The sequence below is a fragment of the Siphateles boraxobius genome, unplaced genomic scaffold (genome assembly GCF_051911475.1).
Source record: "Siphateles boraxobius isolate OS27281-9 unplaced genomic scaffold, OSU_SipBor_1 92, whole genome shotgun sequence".
NCBI classification, from domain to species: domain Eukaryota; kingdom Metazoa; phylum Chordata; class Actinopteri; order Cypriniformes; family Leuciscidae; genus Siphateles; species Siphateles boraxobius.
Window position 1 is genome coordinate 2,163,029 of NW_027509222.1, and position 24,462 is coordinate 2,187,490.

At 41.6% G+C, this 24,462-nt stretch overlaps 1 protein-coding gene across 2 annotated transcripts in view; it reads right to left on the bottom strand.

Moving 5' to 3' along the window:
* oatx (organic anion transporter X) overlaps positions 1 to 24,462 on the bottom strand; it is a 47,322-nt gene that overhangs the window by 12,761 nt on the left and 10,099 nt on the right. For both annotated transcript variants that reach the window (XM_077224811.1, XM_077224812.1), the window contains exons 2-7: positions 24,203 to 24,306; positions 23,018 to 23,172; positions 15,715 to 15,883; positions 2,722 to 2,845; positions 2,126 to 2,241; positions 1,767 to 1,981 (exon numbers count right to left, since the gene is read on the bottom strand). In XM_077224811.1, coding sequence (XP_077080926.1) covers positions 1,767 to 1,981; positions 2,126 to 2,241; positions 2,722 to 2,845; positions 15,715 to 15,883; positions 23,018 to 23,172; positions 24,203 to 24,306 — 883 coding nt within the window. The remainder of the gene's footprint in view (positions 1 to 1,766; positions 1,982 to 2,125; positions 2,242 to 2,721; positions 2,846 to 15,714; positions 15,884 to 23,017; positions 23,173 to 24,202; positions 24,307 to 24,462) is intronic.

The following is a 24,462-nucleotide window of genomic DNA, read 5'->3' on the forward strand; positions in this document are numbered from 1 at the left end:
TGCGTCCGCCGGCCTGCCTTTTTCCCATTGATTTCCCATGATTTTCTGCCATCTCTTCACCACACACACACGTGACCATCCACCTGATCTAAAGGAAAACGTGAATCATCTGATCAGGCAAACTTTTTCCACTGGTCCATGGTCCAGTTCTGATGCTAACTGCTATATACTGTGTGTTGTTACACCTTTCTATCAAGGGAAGCATTATGCTTTTCTGCAATCTGAGCTACAGTAACTCTAGCTGTGTGATCAGACCAGACGGACTAGCCTTCGTACCGCATGTGTATCAATGAGCCTTGGGTACCCATAACCCTGATGCCGGTTCACCGGTTGTCCTTAATTGCACAACTTTTGTAACTTAAGTTCCAACCACTACATACTGGGAACATCCCACAAGACTTTTTGGAGATGCTCTGACCCAGTTGTCTTAGCATCACTATTTGGTCCTTGTCAAAGCAACTCAGATCTTTTTGCTTTCCCATTTTTTCCTGTTTCCAACACAATTCAAGAACTGATTGTTTACTTGCTGCGTAATATATTCCACTCCTTGACAGGTAGAATTGTAACAATATAATCAATGTTATTCACTTCAGCTGTCAGTGTTTGTAATGTTGTGGCTGACAAGTGTAGATATCCCTGTATAACAACTTTAATTAATAATTAAGAAACATTAGATTAAAAATCCATTATAAAACATCAGTAATCAGACACAACTGGACCACCTAATTAACCGTCTGGTGCTCCTCGCATGGCGGTCAAAGATTACAGATTTCTTTTTTTTTTCAATTAAATAAATCTTGTTAAATAAAAACTATAATTTTTTATTTATTTAATATTTTATGGTCCTAAATTATATGTATGCTCTAGTTATAATCCATTTATTGCCTGTAACCACTTTTTGAGCGTTGACCTGAACATTTAATTTTCAACTTAAACTGTCATAAATCTTATGATAAAATGGTATCTAGTTTGTTCTATTTTTGAAAACACTTGGCATATGATTGCTGAAATGAAATAAGTAAAGAAAGTGAAATAAATTTAATTTCCAACTTTAACTGTCATAAATCTTGTGATAAAATTCTCTCTAGTTTAGTCTCTTTTTGAAAACACTTGGCATATTATTGCTGAAATTAAATAAGTAAAAAAGTGAACTTAAAGTTATAGAAGTTTATGTTTATGGTTATGAAAAATGTACAAAAATACTGTTTTCCATTTTTATATGAAATATATTTTCCAAAACATATTTTGCTCTGAAACTAAAGCCAGAATTCTAAACAAGTTGTGTTCCAAATTTGAGGTTGATATCTCAAAAACTGAGCTTTCAGTAAGGTTTGTTTGGGTGCAGTACTAAAAATTTCCACTAGATTAAATGTGCCTCCCATTCTATTCTAATCTGGCAATTTTTGACCAGACCATTCAGATTTTGATCCAGGACTATTTAACCTTTTCAAATCATGTTCATGATTTTTTTTGTGTGTTCACAAGGCAAGTGCCAAAACCTTTACTAAATTATTTTCGGTCAAAAAAGACTAAAGAGCACCAGAGAGTTAATGTGCTCAGGATTATTTGAAAACCACATCCAACTATGTCTGAGCAGGGTTGGAACTGAAGCCTGTAGCAATATAGCCCTCCAGGAGCAGGGTTTATTAAATTTTATAATTATCATTTATAAAATCCGTTTCATCACATTAGGTGATTAGCCGTTGCATTAGGTGAATGATTGTAGCGTCAATGGCATCATAATAGAAATAAAGCTATTGTCTTACCTTTAGGAACAAAAATGTTGGCAAATATTATAGATGCTGACACAAGGAGACACAAGCCTTGGGTCAAACGTCGGCCCAGAAAGCTCAACATCAGAAGAGCAACCAGTTTAGCGGGAAAATCTACCGCCCCAAAGATGACCTGCATTAGATATATGTTCACCCCAAACTTTTGCAGGTCCATGGCCAGTCCATAATATGCAAAGCTAGTCGAAAACCTGTTTGGAAGAATAGTAGTCATTTTTATTATTGATTTTTATATAATTAATGTATATTTATGTATTTATATTTATACATTAAAGAAGAGGTGTAACCACCATCCAGATTTCTTGCATACAGACATTGTTCAAATTGATTCTTACCAGACGACCATAAGGCACATGGATATCTTCCTCATGGTTGGTGTTCTCAGGAGATCAAGCGCAGTATAAATTCTCTTACTAGACTGAACCTCTTTTTGCATGTGTGACTCCAGCACCTAAACATCAGCACATACATGAAGCACATGCACTGCTGTTCAAAAGTTTGGATTCATTTTTTTTTTTTTTTTACAAAATTAAACATCTTCAGCAAGGATGCATTCAATTGTGTCAAAAGTGACAGTAAATACGCAAATTGTTACAAATATTCTAATAAATAATAAATATATATATTCATCAAACTTTTGAACTTTATATTCATCAAAGAATCCTGAAAATAAAATGTATCATGGTTTCCAAAAAAAATTCTGAGCAACTGAAATAACAATAATAATAATAATAATAGAAAATAATAAAAGCACCAAACCAGCATATTAGAATTATTTCTGTAGGATTTTTTGACACTGTAGACTGGAGTAATGGCTGCTGAAAATTCAGCTTTGCCATCACATGAATAAATATAATTTAAAAAAACAACCATAAACGTTTGATAAGTATAGTGTTAATTATGACACAGACATGAAAGGCTGATGTGAAACCTCTAAAGTGATCTTTTCTGCCATCTCTGGCTTGCCGTTGATTTTAGCTACGTAGTGGAGACGCTTCAGTGCCTCCTCAGAACGGCCATTCAGCACCAGCCAGCGAGCAGATTCAGAGAACCACCTTTGACATGGAGACATTTTTTCAGTTAGTTAATGCATGCTACATTATTTTTACTGTGTGCAGAATATCTATAGTTCTAATTAGTCTACATACACTTTAAACACACGTGTGACCTTTTCAGAATCATATTCAGAATCAACAACATCAGACTGTCATTTTCTGTACAGGCTGAAAAATGACAAAAGACTCATGTTTAAAGATGACCTTAGCATTGTAATTAGGCCAGTGGTTTTCAAACCGGGTCGACTGGACTTTTTGAGCAAGGTGAACATATTTAGGGGCTGTTTACAGGACAATGTTCCCTTTCGAGAAGGTGTCTTCGCCTAAAAAGACAACTCTAACTGCCCAACATTCTTCTCAAAGAACAGGGATACGCTGGCCCACGAATGGCTCAGCCTCTAATACAGCCGGTACTTCATAGTCCCGAAAAAGGATGGAGGGTTGCGTCCAATATTAGATCTAAGGCACTTGGACCGGTCTCTAAGGAGATTCAGGCTCAAGATAGTCACCATTCCTATCATTGTGAACCAAATCAGATCTGAGGACTGGTTTGTCACGATAGATCTAAAAGACACATATTTCCACGTGTCCATCCTTCCATCTCACAGAAAGTTCCTGAGGTTTGCTTTCAGGGGCGAAGCGTTCCAATATCGGGTTCTTCCATTCGGCCTAGCACTCTCCCCTCGCACCTTCACCAAGTGCATGGACACAGCCCTGGCCCCGCTGAGGCTCCAGGACATCTGTGTGCTAAACTATATAGACGACTGGCTTATTTTAGCTCAATCTCGAGAATTGGCAGTTCGGCATCGAGATGTCGTCCTTGGCCACATTCAGAGCTTAGGGTTGAGACTCAACACGAAGAAGAGCGTGTTGACACCCGACCAGTGGACTATGTTTCTTGGGGTGGTGTGAGACTCGACTACGATGTGGGCACGAATGTCTACTGCACGTATTGAATCCATCCTGGCCATGGTGACCAGGATGAAGCTAGGCTGCGCCATCACTGTAAAACAGTTTCAGAGACTGTTTGGGCTCATGGCAGCTGCGTCCAACATGATACCTTTTGTCCTGCTGTACATGAGGGCTCTACAGTGGTGGCTGAAAACCAAGGGGTTTTCCCCATGTCGCCGGAAAACCGTTTTGACAGACGCATCCCTCATGGGCCGGGGCGCGGTCATGGACGGCCACTTTACAAGAGGTCTGTGGTACGACCATAATCCTTCTTGGCACATAAATTGTTTAGAAATGTTGGTGGTCTTCTGGACTCTTGGGAGCTTCCTCCCGGACCTCAAACGTCACCACGTTCTTGTGAGGACAGAAAATACATCAGTGGTGTACTATTTAAACCACCTGAGTTTATCTGGGGGGTCTGAGGTCGCGCCGTCTATCCAGACTGGTGCATCAGATCCTCCCTGTGGTCCCTGTGGTCCCAGGGGAAACTGTTGTCTCTCAGAGCAATGTCCCAGGGGACCAGAATCAGGGGGTAGACATCCTGTCGAGCCAGGGGCTGAGGCCCGGGGAATGGAGACTTCACCACGAGGTGGTGGAGTTGATATTCAAGAGGTTCGGCCCAGTGGAAGTGGATATTTTCTCGTCTCGAGAGACGACACACTGTCCACTGTGGTTTTCTCTCACGCATCCAGCCCCTCTTGGGTTGGATGTCATAGGGCATGCTTGGCTGAGGCGGCGCCTGTATGCTTTTCCCTTGATCGCTCTTGCCTCAGGAGTTCTGGAGAGAGACCATCACGACGGGGTGAGTCCACTCCTGATAGCCCCATTGTGGCTGGCCAGGGTATTTTTTTTTCAGACATAATATCACTCCTGGGGGGCCCCCCATGGGAGATTCCCATCAGGAGGGACCTGCTTTCATAGGCAGAAGGCTCAATATTCCACCCTCGGCCACAGCTGTGGAAATTGTGGATCTGGCTCCTGAGGGGGGCCAGTACCTAGAGGCTTGTGTAACCTGTGACACGTTCACATTCAGAGTGGATCACATTCATCAGCTGAGCATCACAGAACTCACATGGAAAGAAAAACAGAAGAAAAAAAAACCTGGCCAAGGAACTCATTTACATGTTCATCGGAAGAACCAGGGAAGTTCCAAATGACACACGTTCCAAAATGTCACTCTCAACATACACTGCTTCTGTCTGAACCATCAGTTCTCGCTCAATTTGGAGCTTTAAATCTCCCAGAGCAGCAACAAGCATCCGTTTGCGTCAGAGGTTCATGGAGAAAAGAAAGATCTAGAATGCACTACGTCTCTAAAAGTGCCGCAATAGCGGACGTTTAAATGACGACACTCGAAGTGCGACCTCAATTGGAGGCTTTGCAAAGGAAGATAATGCTATTGCAATATTTTATATTTCTCTATTTTTATATCGTTAATTCGTTTACAGTCTTAAATTTGCTCTGTCAGCATCTTTCATACTTTTAATCAGTTATTTAATTTGAAGTTCATTCTTTCTCTGCCAGTACCCACTAGTAACCTGGGTTACACTTGTCTGTCAGCAGGAGTGGTCGAGACCATATTTGGCTCCAGAGCTCCGTCCACCAGGAAGTTGTATAAGTGGAATGTTTTCACCGCTTGGTGTAGAGAGCGTGATGTGAGACCAGTTAACTGCTTGGTGGCTTCAGTGCTGGAGTGCCATTGCGGCTTTCACACTCCTATAAGTGATGGCCTTTGGGAAGGCATCAGCTGGTCGTACGGTTCTTCCGTGGTTCATGGAGGATGAGGCCTGCGACTCGGACCAGAGTCCCCACTTGGTATCTGGCAGTGGTTCTCGAAGGGCTGGTTGAGGTCCCCTTCAAACCTCTGGAGTCAGCTGCCGCCAAGATCCTGACACTTAATGTGTCCTTTCTCCTCGCTATCACCTCTCTTAAGACAGTAGGAGATCTCCAGGTGCTCTCCACATCTCCTCAGTGCCTGGAGTTTGCTCCCGGGGGAATTAAGGCCATCTTGCACCTCAGACCGGGGCTATGTGCCTAAGGTTCCTTCGAATGTGGCGAGGTCTATGGTTTTGCAGGCTTTTCATCCTCCACCTCATGTGACGAAGGTAGATGTGAGATTTAATTTGCTCTGCCCTGTCAGAGCACTTAATATCTATATTCAGAGGTCTTCTCAGTGGAGGAAGCTGGACCAGTTGCTGGTGTGTTTCGGGTCACCCAAGAAGGAGCTTCCCGCTTCTAAACAGACCATCAACAACTGGATAGTTCAAGCTATTTCCCTGGCCTATCAGGTGTGCAGTTTGCCTTCACCTTTGGCCGTGAGGGCTCGATCAACCAGCGGAATAACGTCCTCTAAAGCCCTCCTTTCAGGGGCACCTACAGTATCCATGAGGTATGTAATCTGGCTGGCTGTGCCACTCTGCACACATTCATGAGATTTTATAGTCTGGACCTCCCCTTTACACTGAGAAGGGAACAAGACAATGCGTCCTTTTGCCATGCCTCCTCCCGCCTGGGAGTGATTTGCTTCATCGCGAAGCTAACGCTGTTGTGTGCCAGCTTCCCTTCGTAGCTTCTGTGTATGTCGTTGTCACACACTACGTCATCAGCAAAGCCAATAGGATTGGATTAGTTTCATTAATACTTCAGACGCGCTACGCTAAGTGGCGTTCCCATAGTGTCGTCATTTGTAGGCCGCATTTGAATGTCACGTCACTGTGAGGCTTTCGGCTCTCAAATGCAGGCTTCAAAGGATGCAGCCTCTGAATTTGGACACAGCTATAGGAAATGTGCAGAGCGGTGGATGCCTAAGACCAGGATTAAAAACCACTCCCAGTTCTAATTAGTGAATCAAAAACATGACCCTAGAACCAAACAGTAGTGCAGTACACCAGCAATTAAAAGGTCATGGTTTCGATTACCAGGGAGTGATCTGATGAAACTTGTTCAGCACCTAGAGTGCATTAAAAAGTAACTTTAGATAAAAGCATTTGTCAAATGCATAAATTCACTAGCTCACAAGTGTGATTGGTTGGAGAATTATACACTGGCTGAGCTATGTGTTTTTGAGTACTAGCTCATGAGAGTCAGTCATTCAGGAACTGGACTAAATTGGTCGTACTATATTTTTTTAATACATTAAAATAACTGGTTTCACTTAATTTTGATGGTCCCTTTAACATTCTGTTGACTATAAATAATGTTGCGCCTACATGTCAACTAACTCTCATTAGAGTTTTAGTAGAGTATTAGTAAACTAGTAGGGTTAGAATAAATTGACATGAAGTTGCAAAGTTATTTATAATCAGTAGAATGTCTGTTGAAGACTATCACAATACAAAGTTAGCAGATATTAAGCAGACAGTCTATTAAAGGTGCTCTAATATCACAAACATAATAAACTGTTCTAGCCAATAACCGACAAGAAGGATTTGGGGGTGGGGTTAGTGCGCGTACACGTGAATGGGGGTGTGGAGGAGAGAGAAGCATGAAGAGGGAAGTTTGAATAATATTCTCTTTAAGTTTGACATGTCCGACACACGACCAAAGAGACGACGTTCCGATGAACAAACCGCAAAGAGGGAAAAGGATAAGAAACGCGCAAAGTCCCGAATTTACATCGGAGAAGCCTTCGAATGGTGGCATGAACTCCGGACCTTCCAACCCGACAACAAGGTAGCTCTGTTTTTGCATGACAGGTGGGTAAATAGATTTTTAGGACGTTCATGTTCGCCTAACCAACATAAGGATATAATTAACCAGAACTATGCAGTCAGCGCTAACTTTGGTGAATACAACATATAGGTTTCTAGCAGCTAGCGATCGATCTCTATTGTAAATGATCAAGCAAACTCACAGTAGGGCGACAGTTTGTGTGAATGATTGTTTTCCCCCACTGTTTGTTATGAATTCGAATGTTCATTTATAGGCTATTTACAACTTTGACTAAATTTGTTTACGACGGAGCCGTTGTTTATGCTCACTGGGATACGCGAAGCTAAAGTTATCCTGTTATTATTGCATCCTTGTATGGGCACGGAAGGGAGGGGGAGGAGACGGGATGAGGAGGAGGGAGGGTCTTCGTTTTGTTTGACAATACTTCGAACGTCAACAATAAGTGACGTCACCCGACATTACTTAGAGCACCTTTAATACTCTAATGAGAGTTAGTTGACATGTACTTGCAAAGTTACTTATAGTCAACAGAATGTTCAATAACGTGTTACCAAGGAATCGTATAATTAGAGACATTTGCTGTAGAACCAGGCTACACTTTTCCTAGGAGAGCTGTCTTCGCCACGTCATCTTAGCAGGCTTTACAGTGTGTCATCATCTTGGGACTGGGACTTGGGACTGGGACTTGGCTCTGACTGTATCATGTGCCCTTTCCCTATTGATGGAGATTATTTTGAGACACGACTACCTACCTGTGTCCTGTCAATTGTGACAACAATTAAATCCACCATATCTTGGGCCTCATATCTTTGAACAAATACAGTAGAAGAGGAATTACAGATTCAGAATGTTGACACACAAACCCATGCTTCATTCTGTTCAAAGGGGAGACTGGTTCTTCTGGTCCATTTCAATTAACCTAAAGGATGCTTATTTTCACATATATATCCATCTCCAACAGAGACAATTTCTAAGTATTGCCTTCGGGGAAACAACATACAAATCCAAAGGTGTTCCATTTGGCCTTTCTCTAGCACTCTACATATACAAAACATGTGGAGGCAGCATAAATACCATTAAGGCAAAGGGGCATTATAATACTAGCCTAACTTGATGCCTGTTTCATTTGTGCCAGAACAAGGGAGATGGGGGAGGAACAATGACAGTAATAGCACATTTAAAAGCTCTGGGGTTTGAAGTAAATCAGAGGATGAGCTTGATAACCCCAACAACAGCTGTGGTATTTATATATGGTTGAATCTGAACTCATTAACTTAAACATAAAATATTTTCCCCCAGAATCTCTTTTTTGGGATTATCCAGAAAGGAAGAGCATGACACTGCTGAAAGAACAGGAGATGACTTAGGGAGAGCCAGAAAAGACAAGGATGACTGAGGTGACTGAGACAGGCCCTAAATATGTGAAGCTTGCCCAATATCCAATGAGCTAATTTAAGTTTCAAATAAAAGCATTCAACTCAAAATGGTATGACAGATTTGTCTGGCTTAAGTACTCAATAGATAAAAATTTAGCATTTTGCTATTGCTGTCGAAAATTTTAATCAACGGTGACAAACTGCAGAGAAAGAAAGCCCTCAGTTCATTCAGAGAACATGAAAAAAAAAAATCACAGTTCACAGTGCCAGCAAGGCTTTAAGAGTACAGAAGAGTATGGAGATATATGCATGCAACTGCACTCAGCCTGTGTAAATGAAATCCAGGAAAGGCATTAATACCTTCGTCCCATATTTGCAATAACAGGATTTCCATTAAGACAAGGTACACCATTTCGGGGACATAGGCTAGTAAAAGAGAGAGCAGTGAGAAGAAAGGAAATTTCTTACAGTAATTCAAACTACTGTCTCAGTTTGATCCGTTCCTTCACAATTACATATCTCTCTCCAGTCTTTCAAACTAAATTCATTCAGAGCTTTGCTGAAGAGGTTAATGAGGAGCTCAGGAAGGAAATTAAGTTATCTGGCATGTTTGCTGTAATGGCAGATGAGGCTGGAGACAGAACAATTAGCTGTTTGCGTACAATACGTGAACTCAGATGGTAAAGTGATGGAACGTTTACTGGGCCTTCAAGACCTAAATGTTTTTGATGCAAAGACAATTACAAACACAATTGACCAATCGATAAGCCCCTCCCCTCGAATGCAGATGAGCCAATGGCATTTGAGTATCAGTTGCACGGGAACCGGAACTCATACATCTTTATGTTTTAGCGCCATATACCCCTTTTCCACCAAAAAAGAACTGGTTCGGAACTGGTGCTGGTTCAAAGTTAGTTCGGAGTTGGTTCAACTTGCAAACCTTCTCAGAACCGGTTTGTTTTCCCACTGACTAGAGCGCCCAGCGAACGACGTCGTTACGTCACTGTGTACGTCGCCATACAGAAACGCTAGCAAGTACATTATTTTGGGATTATCTCTAACTTGTGTACCATGAAGGCTTTAAAAACAATTGAAATAAGTAAGTCTTTTAATCTTTTCCTTTGATATGTAATCATTTCTGATTAGTTATGTACCTCTGTCTTGTGTCTTTTTTTCTTTCCGTTTATTTTTTCTATATTTTGACTGTTTTCTTCTTTGCTTACATGTTTTCAATAAAAAAATAAAATTTAAAAAAAGCTAGAAACGCTTGCGCCAACTTCAAGCATAATAATTACAATGGTGGACTACATCGTGTTTCTGCAAATGTTTCTCCTGGCTTTGCGGTCATAAAATATGTTTAGGACACATCTAAACCCGCCTCCAGCCCCGCCGTAAGCATGACACGGTGGTAAAAGAACGGTTCTCTGGTTCTAGTCCAGCAAAGAGTTGGTGCCGCTTTGGAACCAGTTTTCCTGGCCGAGAACCGGTTCTTTGGCTGTCGAAACACAAAGAACCGGTTCGCGAGTAGGTACCGGCTCCGAACCGGCTCTCAAAATGCTTTGGTGGAAAAGGGGTAATAGAGAAACATCTGAAGCTCTCATTGGTTTGGTGGTGTTTATGCTCCAAAATGTTTTAAAATGATATGCCTGAGGTACTTGTAACACTGATTCCAGGTATCCTGAGAGGATGGGCATGGGTATTCATGTATTGAATCAACGTACTGTGCGCACGTTCACCAGTGCATCTAAAAAGTATGATTAGATTTGTGCGAACGGACCAATTATCTGCGTAATACGAGTGAAGCCCTGTTTATTTGTAATATCAATGACGTCTGCGCAGTAACCTGGTTCCCTAAGGATTCAACTCCAATCACAATGAAGATGAAAACATGAATTGTCTTGTTGCCCTTTAACTGTCAAACTTAAATGGTTGTAATTCAAGAATGCTTTGGAAAAAAGACCTATGGTTGGTCTTGTTTTAAAGAAGACATTTGCCAAATTATTGTAGAAGTGAAATAAATTATGAAAGTGAAACAGAAAATAAGTTATATAAGTTTGAGTTTATTAAAATGTACAATGTAAAAATATAATGATTTATATTTTATATAAAATATATATACTTTACAAAATAAGAAAATTAAAGCTAAAAATCTGAACAATTGTGTTCCAAATTTCAGGTTAATATCTCAAAAAATGAGCTTTCAGTAAGATTTTATTTGGGCACAGTAACAAACTTTTTCACTAGATGGACAGCCAAGCTTCCTTACTGACCATAAAGGGCGCCTCCATTTTCATATGTTCTGAGTGATCTGAACCATGTATTTCCGTAATTTGATACAATTTATGAAGTACACATCCTATTCAGAAGTAATTTATTTTAAAAACAGCCACCAAATATGAAAACTAGAGAAGCTTTCAAATGATATATAGTTTGTCAATATTACTTTAGGTTCTTACTAAGATATTATTGTTATACATATATAATGGCAGGTAGGACGGTGACAGTTAAAGGGTCATTAAGTTACAATTAAAGTTAGTGACCCATGCTAACGTACAAACCTAACTAGCTAACTGTTCTCACTTCATGTAACTGTGTAGGTCAAAAACACATAAATGATAGTCTACATTTCAGTGCCTCTCCATATTAAACTAGTTAAATGTAAATTAATTTAATCTTACCCTGCGGTGATCTGTAAACCCTTGTTTCCAAATTAATCTTGTTACCCACCATATATATTTTAAAATCTTTTATATATCCCTCCATGGCGTAAGTCCCACTTGAATGCTCCTCATAGAGAGGTGGTCCTTCTATGTCCAAAATTGATCAAAAACATTATGGGACAAGGTTTTCACACTGACAGCTGTCAATGAATGACAGTTAGCAACTCCATTTGTGTTTGTTTGTTCAAGTTAGCAACAGTAACTAAGGGGGGCGGGGCTTAACGATAGGTCAATTGAGGCACTGCTCCTGCCAACGGGTTGGGAATCTGAAATGTGTAGCTCAGACGTATTACGGCCCATAAGCGTATTTGGTGGTGTGCAGGCTCTTTTACGAGCCAATCACCCGGAAGTCATTTACATACACTGCTATCCACATAAACTAAACCTCGTCAAGAAGCAGCAGATTTTTGGAATGCCTAGAATGTGTTTACACATTTTTCAACACTTCTCCCTTAAACGATGAGAAGCTGATTGCTGTACAGAAACAACTTGAACTACATGGCCATGAACTTGCTCAGCTTTCAAGAACTCGCTAGTCCTGTCAGCTTGCATTTGTTACCGCAATGCTAGAAAACTACAGTGCTGTCTTAACTTGTCTTGAAGAAATGGGAACGCCTGTGGCAGTAGCCTTCAGGGTGAAGATGTGCAAGTATTCCTGTGGTCTACATGATGGTAATGTTTGAGTGTCTGTTGTCCATCACAGATGGGTAGTAAAAAGTAAATCTGGAAAAAGGAAAAAGGTAGCATTCCAGATATGCTCACTCTATACCGCCTGCTGGACTGTAACAGGTTCCCATCTCTCAAAAAACTTTTTCAGATTGTACTAACACTCCTTATCAGCAGTTGTAACTGTGAACGATCATTTAGTGCCCTGAGACACCTGCACACATGGTTGAGGCGAACTATTGGTCAGGAAAGACTTCACAACCTTGATGTTCTTTCAATTGAAAAGGAATCTGTTAACTCAGTTGAGCCAGGAAGAGTAATCAACAGATTTGCTGCACTCAAGTCAAAGAGACACACTGATTCTTACACCTAAAAAAATAAGAGAGACAGACGAGAAAAATATTGCTTTGAAAAACACACAATAATAATAACAATTGAGGAAAGACGACAAAGAGATGGCGAGAGATTAACTTGACATACAAACAAAATGAAATATACAGACGAGGCCAGACTGGATAAACGATGAATAGCCTACAAGAACAAATAAATTCACCGTAAGTTATCCTGTCAATTATAACTGTGATAACACCAAGTACCTAAACATTATTTGTCACAACCAAGACATATAAAGCATGTTTAATACACATAAATGTTTCACTTTGTTGGAAAAAACTAACTATGTAACAAGATATTTTTCAACAATGGAAGTTTTCAAAACAATTTCATATTTCGTAATTGCTGGGACGTTGAGAATTATTTTAATAATGCAAAACTGTTACCCAATCATTGCAGTTGATTAGGGAAAGACCTGCGATCAACCCCGGAAAAATCATTGCCAAGAAAATTAATTTGTTACTCTACTACGGCGCTAATCTAAGCAAAGCTCATTCTGCCGTTGGCCTTGTGGCGTGAAGAGCTCCGGATTCCTCCTCCTGCCGAAAGATCCCAAAACCTTCTTTTGATCATGTTCATTTGGTTCTTTCCTATGTTTTAGGAGCATAGGGGTGTCCTGCCATTCATTTTGACTGTTTGCAATTTGTTTATTTAAAGGGACATTGTGTAGGAATTTCTCCCATCTAGCGGTGAAACTGTATTTTGCATTCAAACGAATTGTGCTCTCCAGCGCCTAGCATTTTCAAATGCGTGTTGCATTTACGGTACCCGCTATGTAGCAAAAAGCTATGACAAACAATGCAAGAACAATCATATGCTCTATTAAAATATATTCTTATTGAATTTCTAGGTTACATAAAAAGTAAACTTACAAACATTGTTTTTAGCGCCTCCTCAACTTTATTCAATAGCTGCTATTCATCAAAGAGCCTGTTTAACTTTTAACTATAAATGTTCTACTGTCTTTATAATAAAGTACACAACCAAGCAATGAAAAAAAGCATGTCATTAAGACTGTAAAATTGACTTAGCCTACCTGTCGAGGAGAAAGCAGGACTCTTTTGAAATCTTTCTCCTGCATTAGCTCTTTCCACCTGGAAAAAGCTATGCCGACATTGACTTTTTTGTAATCTCCGGTCACGTTTCCTTTTACGTTCAATTTTGGACTTTTTTGGCGACAAGGATTTCTTCTCCTGTGGCTCGGCATATGTATGCCATTAAAAATAACAGTGCAATGCAGCCTTTTAAAATAGCCGGGGAAGTGAAGCGCCTCTCACTGCTCTGATCATCCGTTTCTGCTGCTTTCAGTCACATGACGCTGGCTCTGAACGAAAACACGTTGTGGAAACGCGTTGGCCTAGTACTTTTTGACCCTCTCTGCTATTATAGTTTTTGAAGATGGCGGAACGACATGGAAGCCTCCGTTGACCTACCCGTCACATGTATATAAAGATAATAAATTCTTAATTTACGAGGATAAGTCAGATAATTGGCAGAGGTATTTGTACACCATTGAGAACATATTTATGAATAAAAATTGTCGAACTTGTGTTTTGTGTCTTTGATGATCTGTCAGCTGCGGCTGGCATTCCTTTTTACCAACTGGATTTCAGGATTCTCCCAATCAAGTAGAGAGGACTTGAGGCCTCATTTATAAAACTCCAGGTCAACGTTCATATTTATAAAAATGGTCTTTGATGTGAAAAAGTGCTTAGCGCCATGACAGGGTCGGAGCAGACGTACGCACTTTTCCTCGTGGCAGAGAGTCGGAATACTGCAGGTAATTGGATTTGGACGTTGACTGGTGCTCTGTTATATGTCAATGACATTAATTAGGCGGTTTTTACAAAGCGGAGATCGGAAAGCATTCAGCTGCACACGATTTCAAGATTATTTAAGATTTATAAACTTCACTTCTGGAACAGAGGCGTATGCACGTTTTTTGTGCATATGAATCACACATATGCACATTCAAGAAATGATCGTAAGATCAAATTTAGGTTTCTACTCAACATTTTATAAATGAGGCTCTTGGTCTTGGGACGCCCAAAATAGCTGCCCGGAGATGTTGCTAAGGAAATTTGAGCCAATGCTAATGAGTGACACCTGTGCAACACACCAGTCCTAAACAAAGTCTAACGTCTTTTTCTTGAGTCCCACAAAGGAGTTCCAGAAGGATGTAAGGAGGACAGATGACACTGAAGGGCGAGAGAGGACAAATCCTGGGCCATTTTATGTTTTATGAATGGCACTCGGTTGTGAGGTGGCTGCAGTTTCATTTTGTTTTATTATTTACTTTTTATTTTCACATTAAAGTTTACGTCTGACAGTTACCATCTCCTCCTTCCCTGAACTTTGCTACAGACATGCTTTAGGTTTTGTTTATAGATTTATTTTTGGGGGGTAAATAAATCACTGCTTTTGTATTCATCTCCTGTCTTGAGTATCTGTGACAGCAGGGTATAATATGCATTTAAAATTGATGATGGTACATTAACTAGTTTATAATTTAACAACTATATGCTGCTAAATTGCAATTATATATGATAGCTGACAAAACAGTTTTGTGCTGTTAATTTCAATAATAGTAACAAATCATAATTTTTACAGTAAAATGCTGGTTAACTACTGCTGCCAGTAGTTTACTGTGTATTTGCACAGGATTTCTTTTTACCGTGTAGGCTACCTCTTGACACTTAATTCAATTTATTTGTAGTACTTCAGCAACAGTGTTTATTAAAGAGTTCAGTTCTGGTTCTGCTGATTCATGGTGCATTCAAATGATGTTGAAAAGATCAAATGAGTTGAAATGCACATGAATGGCACCACAATGTGAAGAATGAGAACCCTACATTTTCAGAGTTGGTCTCAGCGACAGTAAATTTTTGTCGAAATTTGTTTATTGATTTTTAACATTCAAAGTGCAAAAAGAAATGTAATATCATTTTGCAGAAATGTTACCACAAGCACATTTTTTTCAGTGAGCATGGGTTGTTCTAATATTTCCAGTTAGTCACAAACATCAGTAATATAGAATGTCGTTATTTATGAAGTTATTCAGTACCAAAAAGTTATTTGAATAATCTCTCACCAGCTGTACAAAAAGAAGATGAAGAAAGGGAGACAGACAGCCACTTGTATTTTACGCCAGTCTTTCAAACTGTATGCAACTCCAGCTAGAACCATCTGACCAAACGTGAAGAAGAAAGATGATAAGGTGCCCACCAGAGTTCGAGTCTTAGTGGGAATCCACTCCACTTCTGAGAACACAAACATTTCAAGTCAAGTAGAGTAACATTTACTTATATAGAGGTTTATACAATATATACAAACATTTCAAGTCAAGTCACATTTATTTATATAGAGCTTTATACAATATATAATGTTTAAAAGCAGCTTCACAGTAACAAAAAGCAAAACGCATTCATTATGAAAAAACAATAGTATAATTACTTAGCTCAATTCACTTTTATTTTCATCCAATATTGTCAGTGCAGTCAGCTCAATACTGATATTAAATGTCTTTTAACCCAGCAGTTTTCAATCCTCAACTTGGGGACACACCGCTCTGCGCATTTTCTATCTGACACACTCAGTTCAGTTCATGGAGCTCTCAACTAATCAGCTGATGAACTGATTCAGCTGTGTTAAATAGGGAATATATGCAAAGTGTGCAGAGCGGTAGGTCCCCAGGACCAGGACTGAAAACATCTCAGGTTACGTATGTAACACTTTTCCCTGAGAAGGGAATGAGATGCTGGATCACTGTGTTGATGCTATGGGAACACCTCCAGCATGACCGATGTCTGAGGCATGTGTGAAAACGCCAATTCTATTGGTTAGCGGAGATCCGAAGATGTATACATGCCAGAAGTGGTAATGTGACGCAGCATTTAGTTCCCTTCTTAGGAAACTGGGTTACATATGTAGCCTGAGATGAGGGAACTCAATGCTGTGTCCTGGTGTTAACACTATGGGAATATTAATACCAACACCACCATAAAGGCAATCATATCATATTAGAGCCAAGCCCCATGTTACAATAAGATTTGCTAAAAAAAGAGAGATATTGATTACAAAACCATCACAGGCCTTGAAAATGAATGCCTTGGCCCTTCGCTTGCATTGCCTATAACTACCTGCCCACCTTAGCTGTGAAAGGCTATGACAGACTTAGTGAACAAGAGTTACTAGCCCAGAAGGCTGACCTCAGTCAATTGAGCAGACCATGGCTGAAAGACTCTTAAAAAGCCTATTAAACCAAGCAGTGAAAAGCAATCACAGACTGGCTGAAAAAAGTTAACCCCAAAATATCTAATCCTAGGGTTAACACCATACCTGAGAATGGGATTTTAGAATTGTGCGGAAATGCCTTGCCTGACACAGCACTGAATCACTGACAGGGAGAGCTCATAATCTGAGTGTCTAATCAAGTCAGTCAATAGACCAGGTAACAACTGAACGCTCTTTAAAGTGCTTTCAATAAACCAGACGCACAATATGGTTCCCCCTTTGGGGGCAGTACTGTTCGCATCCCCAGCTTGGGTGGCAAAACCAAGCCCTGTGCCCAGAAAGAGACAATAAGTCACACCTTGGGGCTTGAGGGAAGTGGGACAATCGGGCATAAGCACCAAAGGTTGTTGTCAACTAAAAGCCTTGAGCCCTCAGACATCTTTATACTTTCCTTTTTCCTAGTCCGTAGTTTCCTATAAAGGACGTGTGCATCGCAACAATGATGGCAATACACCTCAATTGGGGGGTCCAGGGATGAAGCCGGGGTCAGTCCATATAGATACGGTTGAGTCCTGCACCAGTCGTGTTTGGTAAATCCGCACCTGTAGCACTTAACAAAACAAACAACCAATTATCAGACAGCAGCACTAATTTAATTCCGTACCTGAACCATATCTGTATTAAATCTACTACATCAGGTAGACAAAAATTATGTATTTTCTCATATAACACAAGCAACTAATGCAAGCAATCAGCATTAGGCATTCTGAGTTGATGCTTTTAAGAAAAATAGACACGCAGCCCAACATGGTAATAATTAAAAAAGAATGAGAATGTGCATCTGTGGCTGACTGAGTGCAGGTGGGTACCAGGAGGGATGCTGGGAAATGTAGTCTGTGGTGACTGGACCAGTGACTGAGGATTGTGACTGTACTCCCCCCTCCCGGAAGGTGGGACCTTGGACCAAAATAAATCCATCTGGGGAGGAAGAAGCCAGGACAGAATGAGCAAGAGTAGAATCTAGAGCAGAAGGTCCATGATGCTGGGCGGAGTTAAAGACTCCCAAGGTGGAGCAGGCAGAACAGTAGATCCCCATAGTGGAGCTGAAGACCTCGAAGGTGGGGCGAAGATCACCACATCCGAGCAGATGAACCTAACCCCAGACAGATCGTTTGGCAAGAGACCATAAGGAGGATTAGCTGGCTTCATGTCTGGAAAGCCAGCTGGCTTAAGATCGTCTGGATGGGTGACAGGCTTGAGAACATCTGTATGGGTGTTCAGCCTCTGTGGCTACGATGAAGGGATTTGATCGTCCCCTGCGACCGCGAAAAAGGGACTTTGATCAGTCTCTGTAGCTGTGACCGAGTAGAGAGGAGGTTCGGGGACAACCTCTGTGGCTATATCAAGGGCAAACTGGAAACTCGGGGATGACCACCTTAGTCGCATCAGGGCAAACAGGAAACTCAGGAATAGGGATGTCAGTTTACACAAATTCCCATGATCGATCATCGTTTAAATTAACAATTTGCGGACTCAGGGGTTGGAGCCGACACTGCAGCGGACTCAGGGGCTGGAGCTGACACTGGAGCGGACTCAGGGGCTGGAGCCGACACTGGAGCGGACTCAGGGGCTGGAGCTGACACTGCAGCGGACTCAGGGGCTGGAGCCGACACTGCAGCGGACTCAGGTGCTGGAGCTGACACTGGAGCAGACTAAGGAGCTGGAGTCGACACTATAGCGGACTCAGGGGCTGGAGCTGACACTGGAGCGGACTCAGGAGCTGGAGTCGACACTATAGCGGACTCAGGAGCTGGAGCTGACACTGGAGCGGACTCAGGAGCTGGAGTCGACACTATAGCGGACTCAGGAGCTGGAGCTGACAATGGAGCGGACTCAGGAGCTGGAGTCGACACTATAGCGGACTCAGGGGCTGGAGCTGACACTGGAGCGGACTCAGGGGCTGGAGTCGACACTATAGCGGACTCGGGAGCTGGAGTCGACACTATAGCGGACTCAGGGGCTGGAGCTGACACTGCAGCAGACTCAGGGGCTGGAGTCGACACTATAGCGGACTCAGGAGCTGGAGTCGACACTATAGCGGACTCAGGGGCTGGAGCTGACACTATAGCGGACTCAGGAGCTGGAGTCGACACTATAGCGGACTCAGGGGCTGGAGCTGACACTGCAGCGGACTCAGGGGCTGGAGCCGACACTGCAGCAGACACAGGGGCTGGAACTGACACTGGAGCAGACTAAGGAGCTGGAGTCGACACTATAGCGGACTCAGGGGCTGGAGCTGACACTGGAGCGGACTCAGGAGCTGGAGTCGACACTATAGCGGACTCAGGAGCTGGAGCTGACACTGGAGCGGACTCAGGAGCTTGAGTCGACACTATAGCGGACTCAGGAGCTGGAGCTGACAATGGAGCGGACTCAGGAGCTGGAGTCGACACTATAGTGGACTCAGGAGCTGGAGCTGACACCGCAGCAGACTCAGGAGCTGGAGCTGACACTGGAGCGGACTCAGGGGCTGGAGCCGACACTGGAGCGGACTCAGGGGCTGGAGCTGACACTGCAGCGGACTCAGGGGCTGGAGCCGACACTGCAGCGGACTCAGGTGCTGGAGCTGACACTGGAGCAGACTAAGGAGCTGGAGTCGACACTATAGCGGACTCAGGGGCTGGAGCTGACACTGGAGCGGACTCAGGAGCTGGAGTCGACACTATAGCGGACTCAGGAGCTGGAGCTGACACTGGAGCGGACTCAGGAGCTGGAGTCGACACTATAGCGGACTCAGGAGCTGGAGCTGACAATGGAGCGGACTCAGGAGCTGGAGTCGACACTATAGCGGACTAAGGGGCTGGAGCTGACACTGGAGCGGACTCAGGGGCTGGAGTCGACACTATAGCGGACTCGGGAGCTGGAGTCGACACTATAGCGGACTCAGGGGCTGGAGCTGACACTGCAGCAGACTCAGGGGCTGGAGCTGACACTATAGCGGACTCAGGAGCTGGAGTCGACACTATAGCGGACTCAGGGGCTGGAGCTGACACTGCAGCGGACTCAGGGGCTGGAGCCGACACTGCAGCGAAAACAGGGGCTGGAACTAACACTGGAGGGGACTCAGGAGCTGGAGTCGGCACTGCAATGGACTCAGGAGCTGGAGCCGGCACTTCAGCGGACACAGGGGCTGGAGCTGACACTGGAGGGGACTCAGGAGCTGGAGTCGACACTATTGCGGACTCAGGAGCTGGAGCTGATACTGCAGCGGGCTCAGGAGCTGGAGCTGACACTGTAACAGACACAGGGGCTGGAGCTGACACTGGAGCGGATTCAGGAGCCGGAGTCGACACTATAGCGAACTCAGGGGCTGGAGCCGACACCGGAGCGGTCTCAGGGACTTCTCTCACTGAAATGGACTCAGGAATTTCTTTCACTGTAACGGACTCTGGAACTGCTTCCTCTACTGTCTAGGATGATCCACACAACCATAGAACAAAATCAATAAACCTCCTCAAGGAACATGTTGTTTTTAGCCGCTGGAACCTTTGGAATCATCCAATCCACACCAAAAAATTGTCTTTAGTATGTCATCATTCCAGGGTTCCTGATGTGAGAGTTTGAGGAATTCCTCTACAAGTCCTCAATGGGGCGACCATCGTGAAAGCGGGAGAGGAGCAGATCAGCGGGTTAAATGGGGTGAGGAGAATGCTCATGTTGTTTTCTGTTTGAGGTGTGGTCTTCTGTCAGCAAACAGAAGAATACAGCACAAAGTTCACTTCCACAAAGGGTGTTTATTTGCAGGTAAGTGCAGGAAACAAACGATGGAAACAGGCGTGTGGCTGAGTTAATTAAATAGCAGCAAACACTTAGCTGTGAATAACAGTTCTTATCATTGTAGGTGCAGACTGGTGAAAACTAGAGGGCTTGAGACTGAAGATGACTGAAGATTATCAAAGGTGGGACCGTTTGGAAGAAGCTGCTTATCAGTGGTTACCGAATTGAGTCAAAATAGTCTTGACTATTGGACCCACAGTCCGCCCGTGCCTATTGATTCCTGACCCGCATCACAAATGCCAACATAAGTATTTTTCCCACCTGTTACATTCAATATTATTCACTTGTTGGGTACCCTCTGGCTAGATTGACAGTAGAATCAACATAAGCATCCTTTACTTGTGAAGCAGCCTGGGGAACTTCCCATTTTCAGGCAGAGAAATATGTACCCTTTTGACTTGATCAATTGTGGCACACCAATCCTTAAATTGGGACACAATATTCAGCTAGAATTGGACACATTCCTCAAAACCCAAACAACATTTACATCCAAGAACCCACAAGAAAGGAAGTATATCTCTTTCAGTATGATCAGTATGGTACACTTGCAGAACCGTAACGTTTGCAATGCAGCATAGCTATACACCCAGTATTAAGGCAATTAATGAATCAGGCATGTGATTTGCTAAGGACAAAAAAGCAGGAAAATACACTGAGACCATATCCCGATATATTTTGGCTGAATATCGATATACGATATATATCCCAATATTTTTTCCGCAAAGTGAGAGCAAATGTTCAGTCAAAGTCAAATATAGTCTTCACTGTATAAATTATACATTGATTCTTATTAAAGCTACTATTAAAGTTCTCAGTCAAGAGCAGTGAGTGATTTCCTCTGTGTTTTGTTGTTTTATTAACATTAAATAGATAGTTCTCCTAAAAATTTTAATTGTCATCATTTACTCTCTCAAGTTGTTTTAAACCTGAATAATCCCTATGGAAGACAAGTGGGACCAGCAACTGTCTGGTTACCCACATTCTTCAAAATATCTTCTTTTGTGTTCAGCACAAGAAATACATTAATACAGATTTGGAACAACATTACAGTAAATAAATAATGAATTGAATGAATAATAATGAATATTATAATGATATGACGTGACATGTCTATATCATAGGTCTATACACGCATTTGACAAGCAGATTTCTCTCAGTTTTCTCGTTTTGCTTTCAGTTTAGACATAACCAACTTTCCTTATGTAAACCTTGTGTGCATTTGAGAGTATTAGCGAAATAAGACTCGAAAGATAACTTAGTCCAGTAACCAGGCGCTGTTAGACAGGCTTTTAGTGCATGTGCGCGTCGGGTGTTTCGCGCTCAGTAAAGCGCATGTTGGAACAGCGCATCAGCAGTGAATGACATGTTTAACCGGCAAGGCTTTAAAGCACATGCAAATAATGAACTTTTGTGAACTCACTGAACTGATGTGTCCCGTTCCTCTGCGTTAATATTTGATGTGAGTATTTGTCGCGTTGTACACTAATGCTGTTGAGACGGAGGCGCCAGAACTGCAACTGATAGAATGCACGATATACATATTTCTACAAACGCAGTCTGCAGCTTGCTTGGAGCAAGGATCATAGCGCAAATTTGAACTATATCGATATATGCGATATGGTCTAATTCCATATCACATTTAAAAATATATCAATATATTTTTTATATCGATATATCGCCCAGCCCCACTGCTGGCCTAACGGCGATGTTCTTGTCAACTGACAACGATACCACTGTAGCGCGAGAGCGAACAAGCTGAACGCAAATAAGTCCTTGTTGATACTTGGAAAGGAAGGAAAAAATCTGTAGGCACGACAGCCTGTTATGTCCTCATATCCTCTCCTTTTCACTCCGACAGCTATTGACCCCCCCTTCCCTTATTCTTTGGGATCTGCATGATTCACGTAGATCACATTTTCAGGTAGGAAAATCCGGAATTCCGGATTAATCCGGAAAAATCACATCCCTGATTAATAAATGAAATGAATAAAAAGAAGTGTGGAAACAATGAACATATGACGTACTGAACATCTAACTCCTCTGAGTCAGATGCCTATTCAACATTTAATGCTGGAGGCTTTCCCATAGCATCAACACCATGACGCAGCGCCAAGTGCCCTTGAAAGGGAACGACTGTTTTAAACATTTACCTTTATAGTTTTTTTTTGTTGCTTTGAAATAAAATAGCACATGCATACACGTTTAAACATTTAAATAAGTAATTGCCTTATTTCATTTATTGAGAGATTATTTTCATTGTATTTTTACTTTGTAAATCTTTTTTGTATAATGTATGCTGGATGACAGTGATGAGAGACACTCACTGAGTGAGACGCCATTGAGAATGACTCCGGACACAGACATTCCTGTCAGGAATCTGAGGATGCAGTACACCACGTACGACGGAGAGAGAGCTGTAAATGTGCCTAAGACAGCGAGCTGAAAATATGACCAAATCAGAATAGCCTTTCGCCCAAACCTACACAAGAATATAAACACACAATAAAGAGTTGAATCTGAAATCTCCTTCAACAGTTTAAGATGGTTCTGTAGTGTTTTTTGAAATCCATAAAATTGTTAACAATATTGGGATGTGGTGCAGATAAGCATACATAGATATTAAATGCTGTAATTTAATATAATAATAATTTTCAAAATGATGTCTTAATCTTCAGAAGAGAAGTGAATTTTATATTGTTACAGACAGTCTTTTTGCCGTTACAGGCTGCCTAAATTCACCCAGTAGGATGCATATGCTCTCTGAATCACTCCCTATACCCTATATAGTGGATTATGTGCCATTCACCATAAGGAAAACGGTAAATGTGTTTTGTCAATGTTTTGGAGCACACAAGCTAATAGATAACCTCAAGGTTCATATTTATATTCATAATGAAAGCAAAAAAACTTAAATTTCATGTAGACTTGTCTCATGGGGTCTGTAAATTTTTAAATAAATTTCTATTCAATAAGTTAATTGTTAAAAATATTTAATTTAGTTCTATATTAAAATTTCTGTGATAATGGGAAAAAAAATAGATATCAGAAATTGTTTTTGATTCAACCTGCAAAGAGAGGTGAGTTGTCAGATTATTATTTTATATTTTCATTTAATCCAATGCTGTGTTTAGAAGATCTGAAAAAGGTAAAAATCCTGCATATGAGCTCATGACGTAACGTATGCATATTTATCTCATCCATGGTGGCTACCTTTCAGTTCTCATTTTTCTTTCTGCATGTTATACATATTTTATCAAGCAGTCTTATTATTACCAGTCTTATTTGAGATCATTAGTGTTCTTATGCAGCTAAAGATTATGGTGTTGTTTTCTTGTAAAAAAAAAAAACACAAACCTTCTGATATGTAGGTTTAAATGCACTTGCACATCATGTATATACTATAATGTGTACTATATATTGAATCTTTTAACTTTCCAAAAAGGCATCATATGTGCATATGTTTTGTCCAAAGATGTGACCGTGTACACAGAAAGTTATGGATGCTTTACCTGTCTGATAACCCTCCAAATATAATGGCACCTGTCAGTACTCCTCCCATGTAAATGGTCTGGCTCATCTGTTTGAGTGGACGAAGTGTACAAACTAAATCCCACTGTGACAAATGAGAGAAGAGTTACTACAAAACATTACACATGCCTTTTACTCTTTGTGCTTGACAAAAATGGTGGTCCTGACTCCCTCACTTGATTACTACTGGGTCATCAAGTGTAACTAATTTTGTAAACTAAATGATCATCTAGATAGTCCC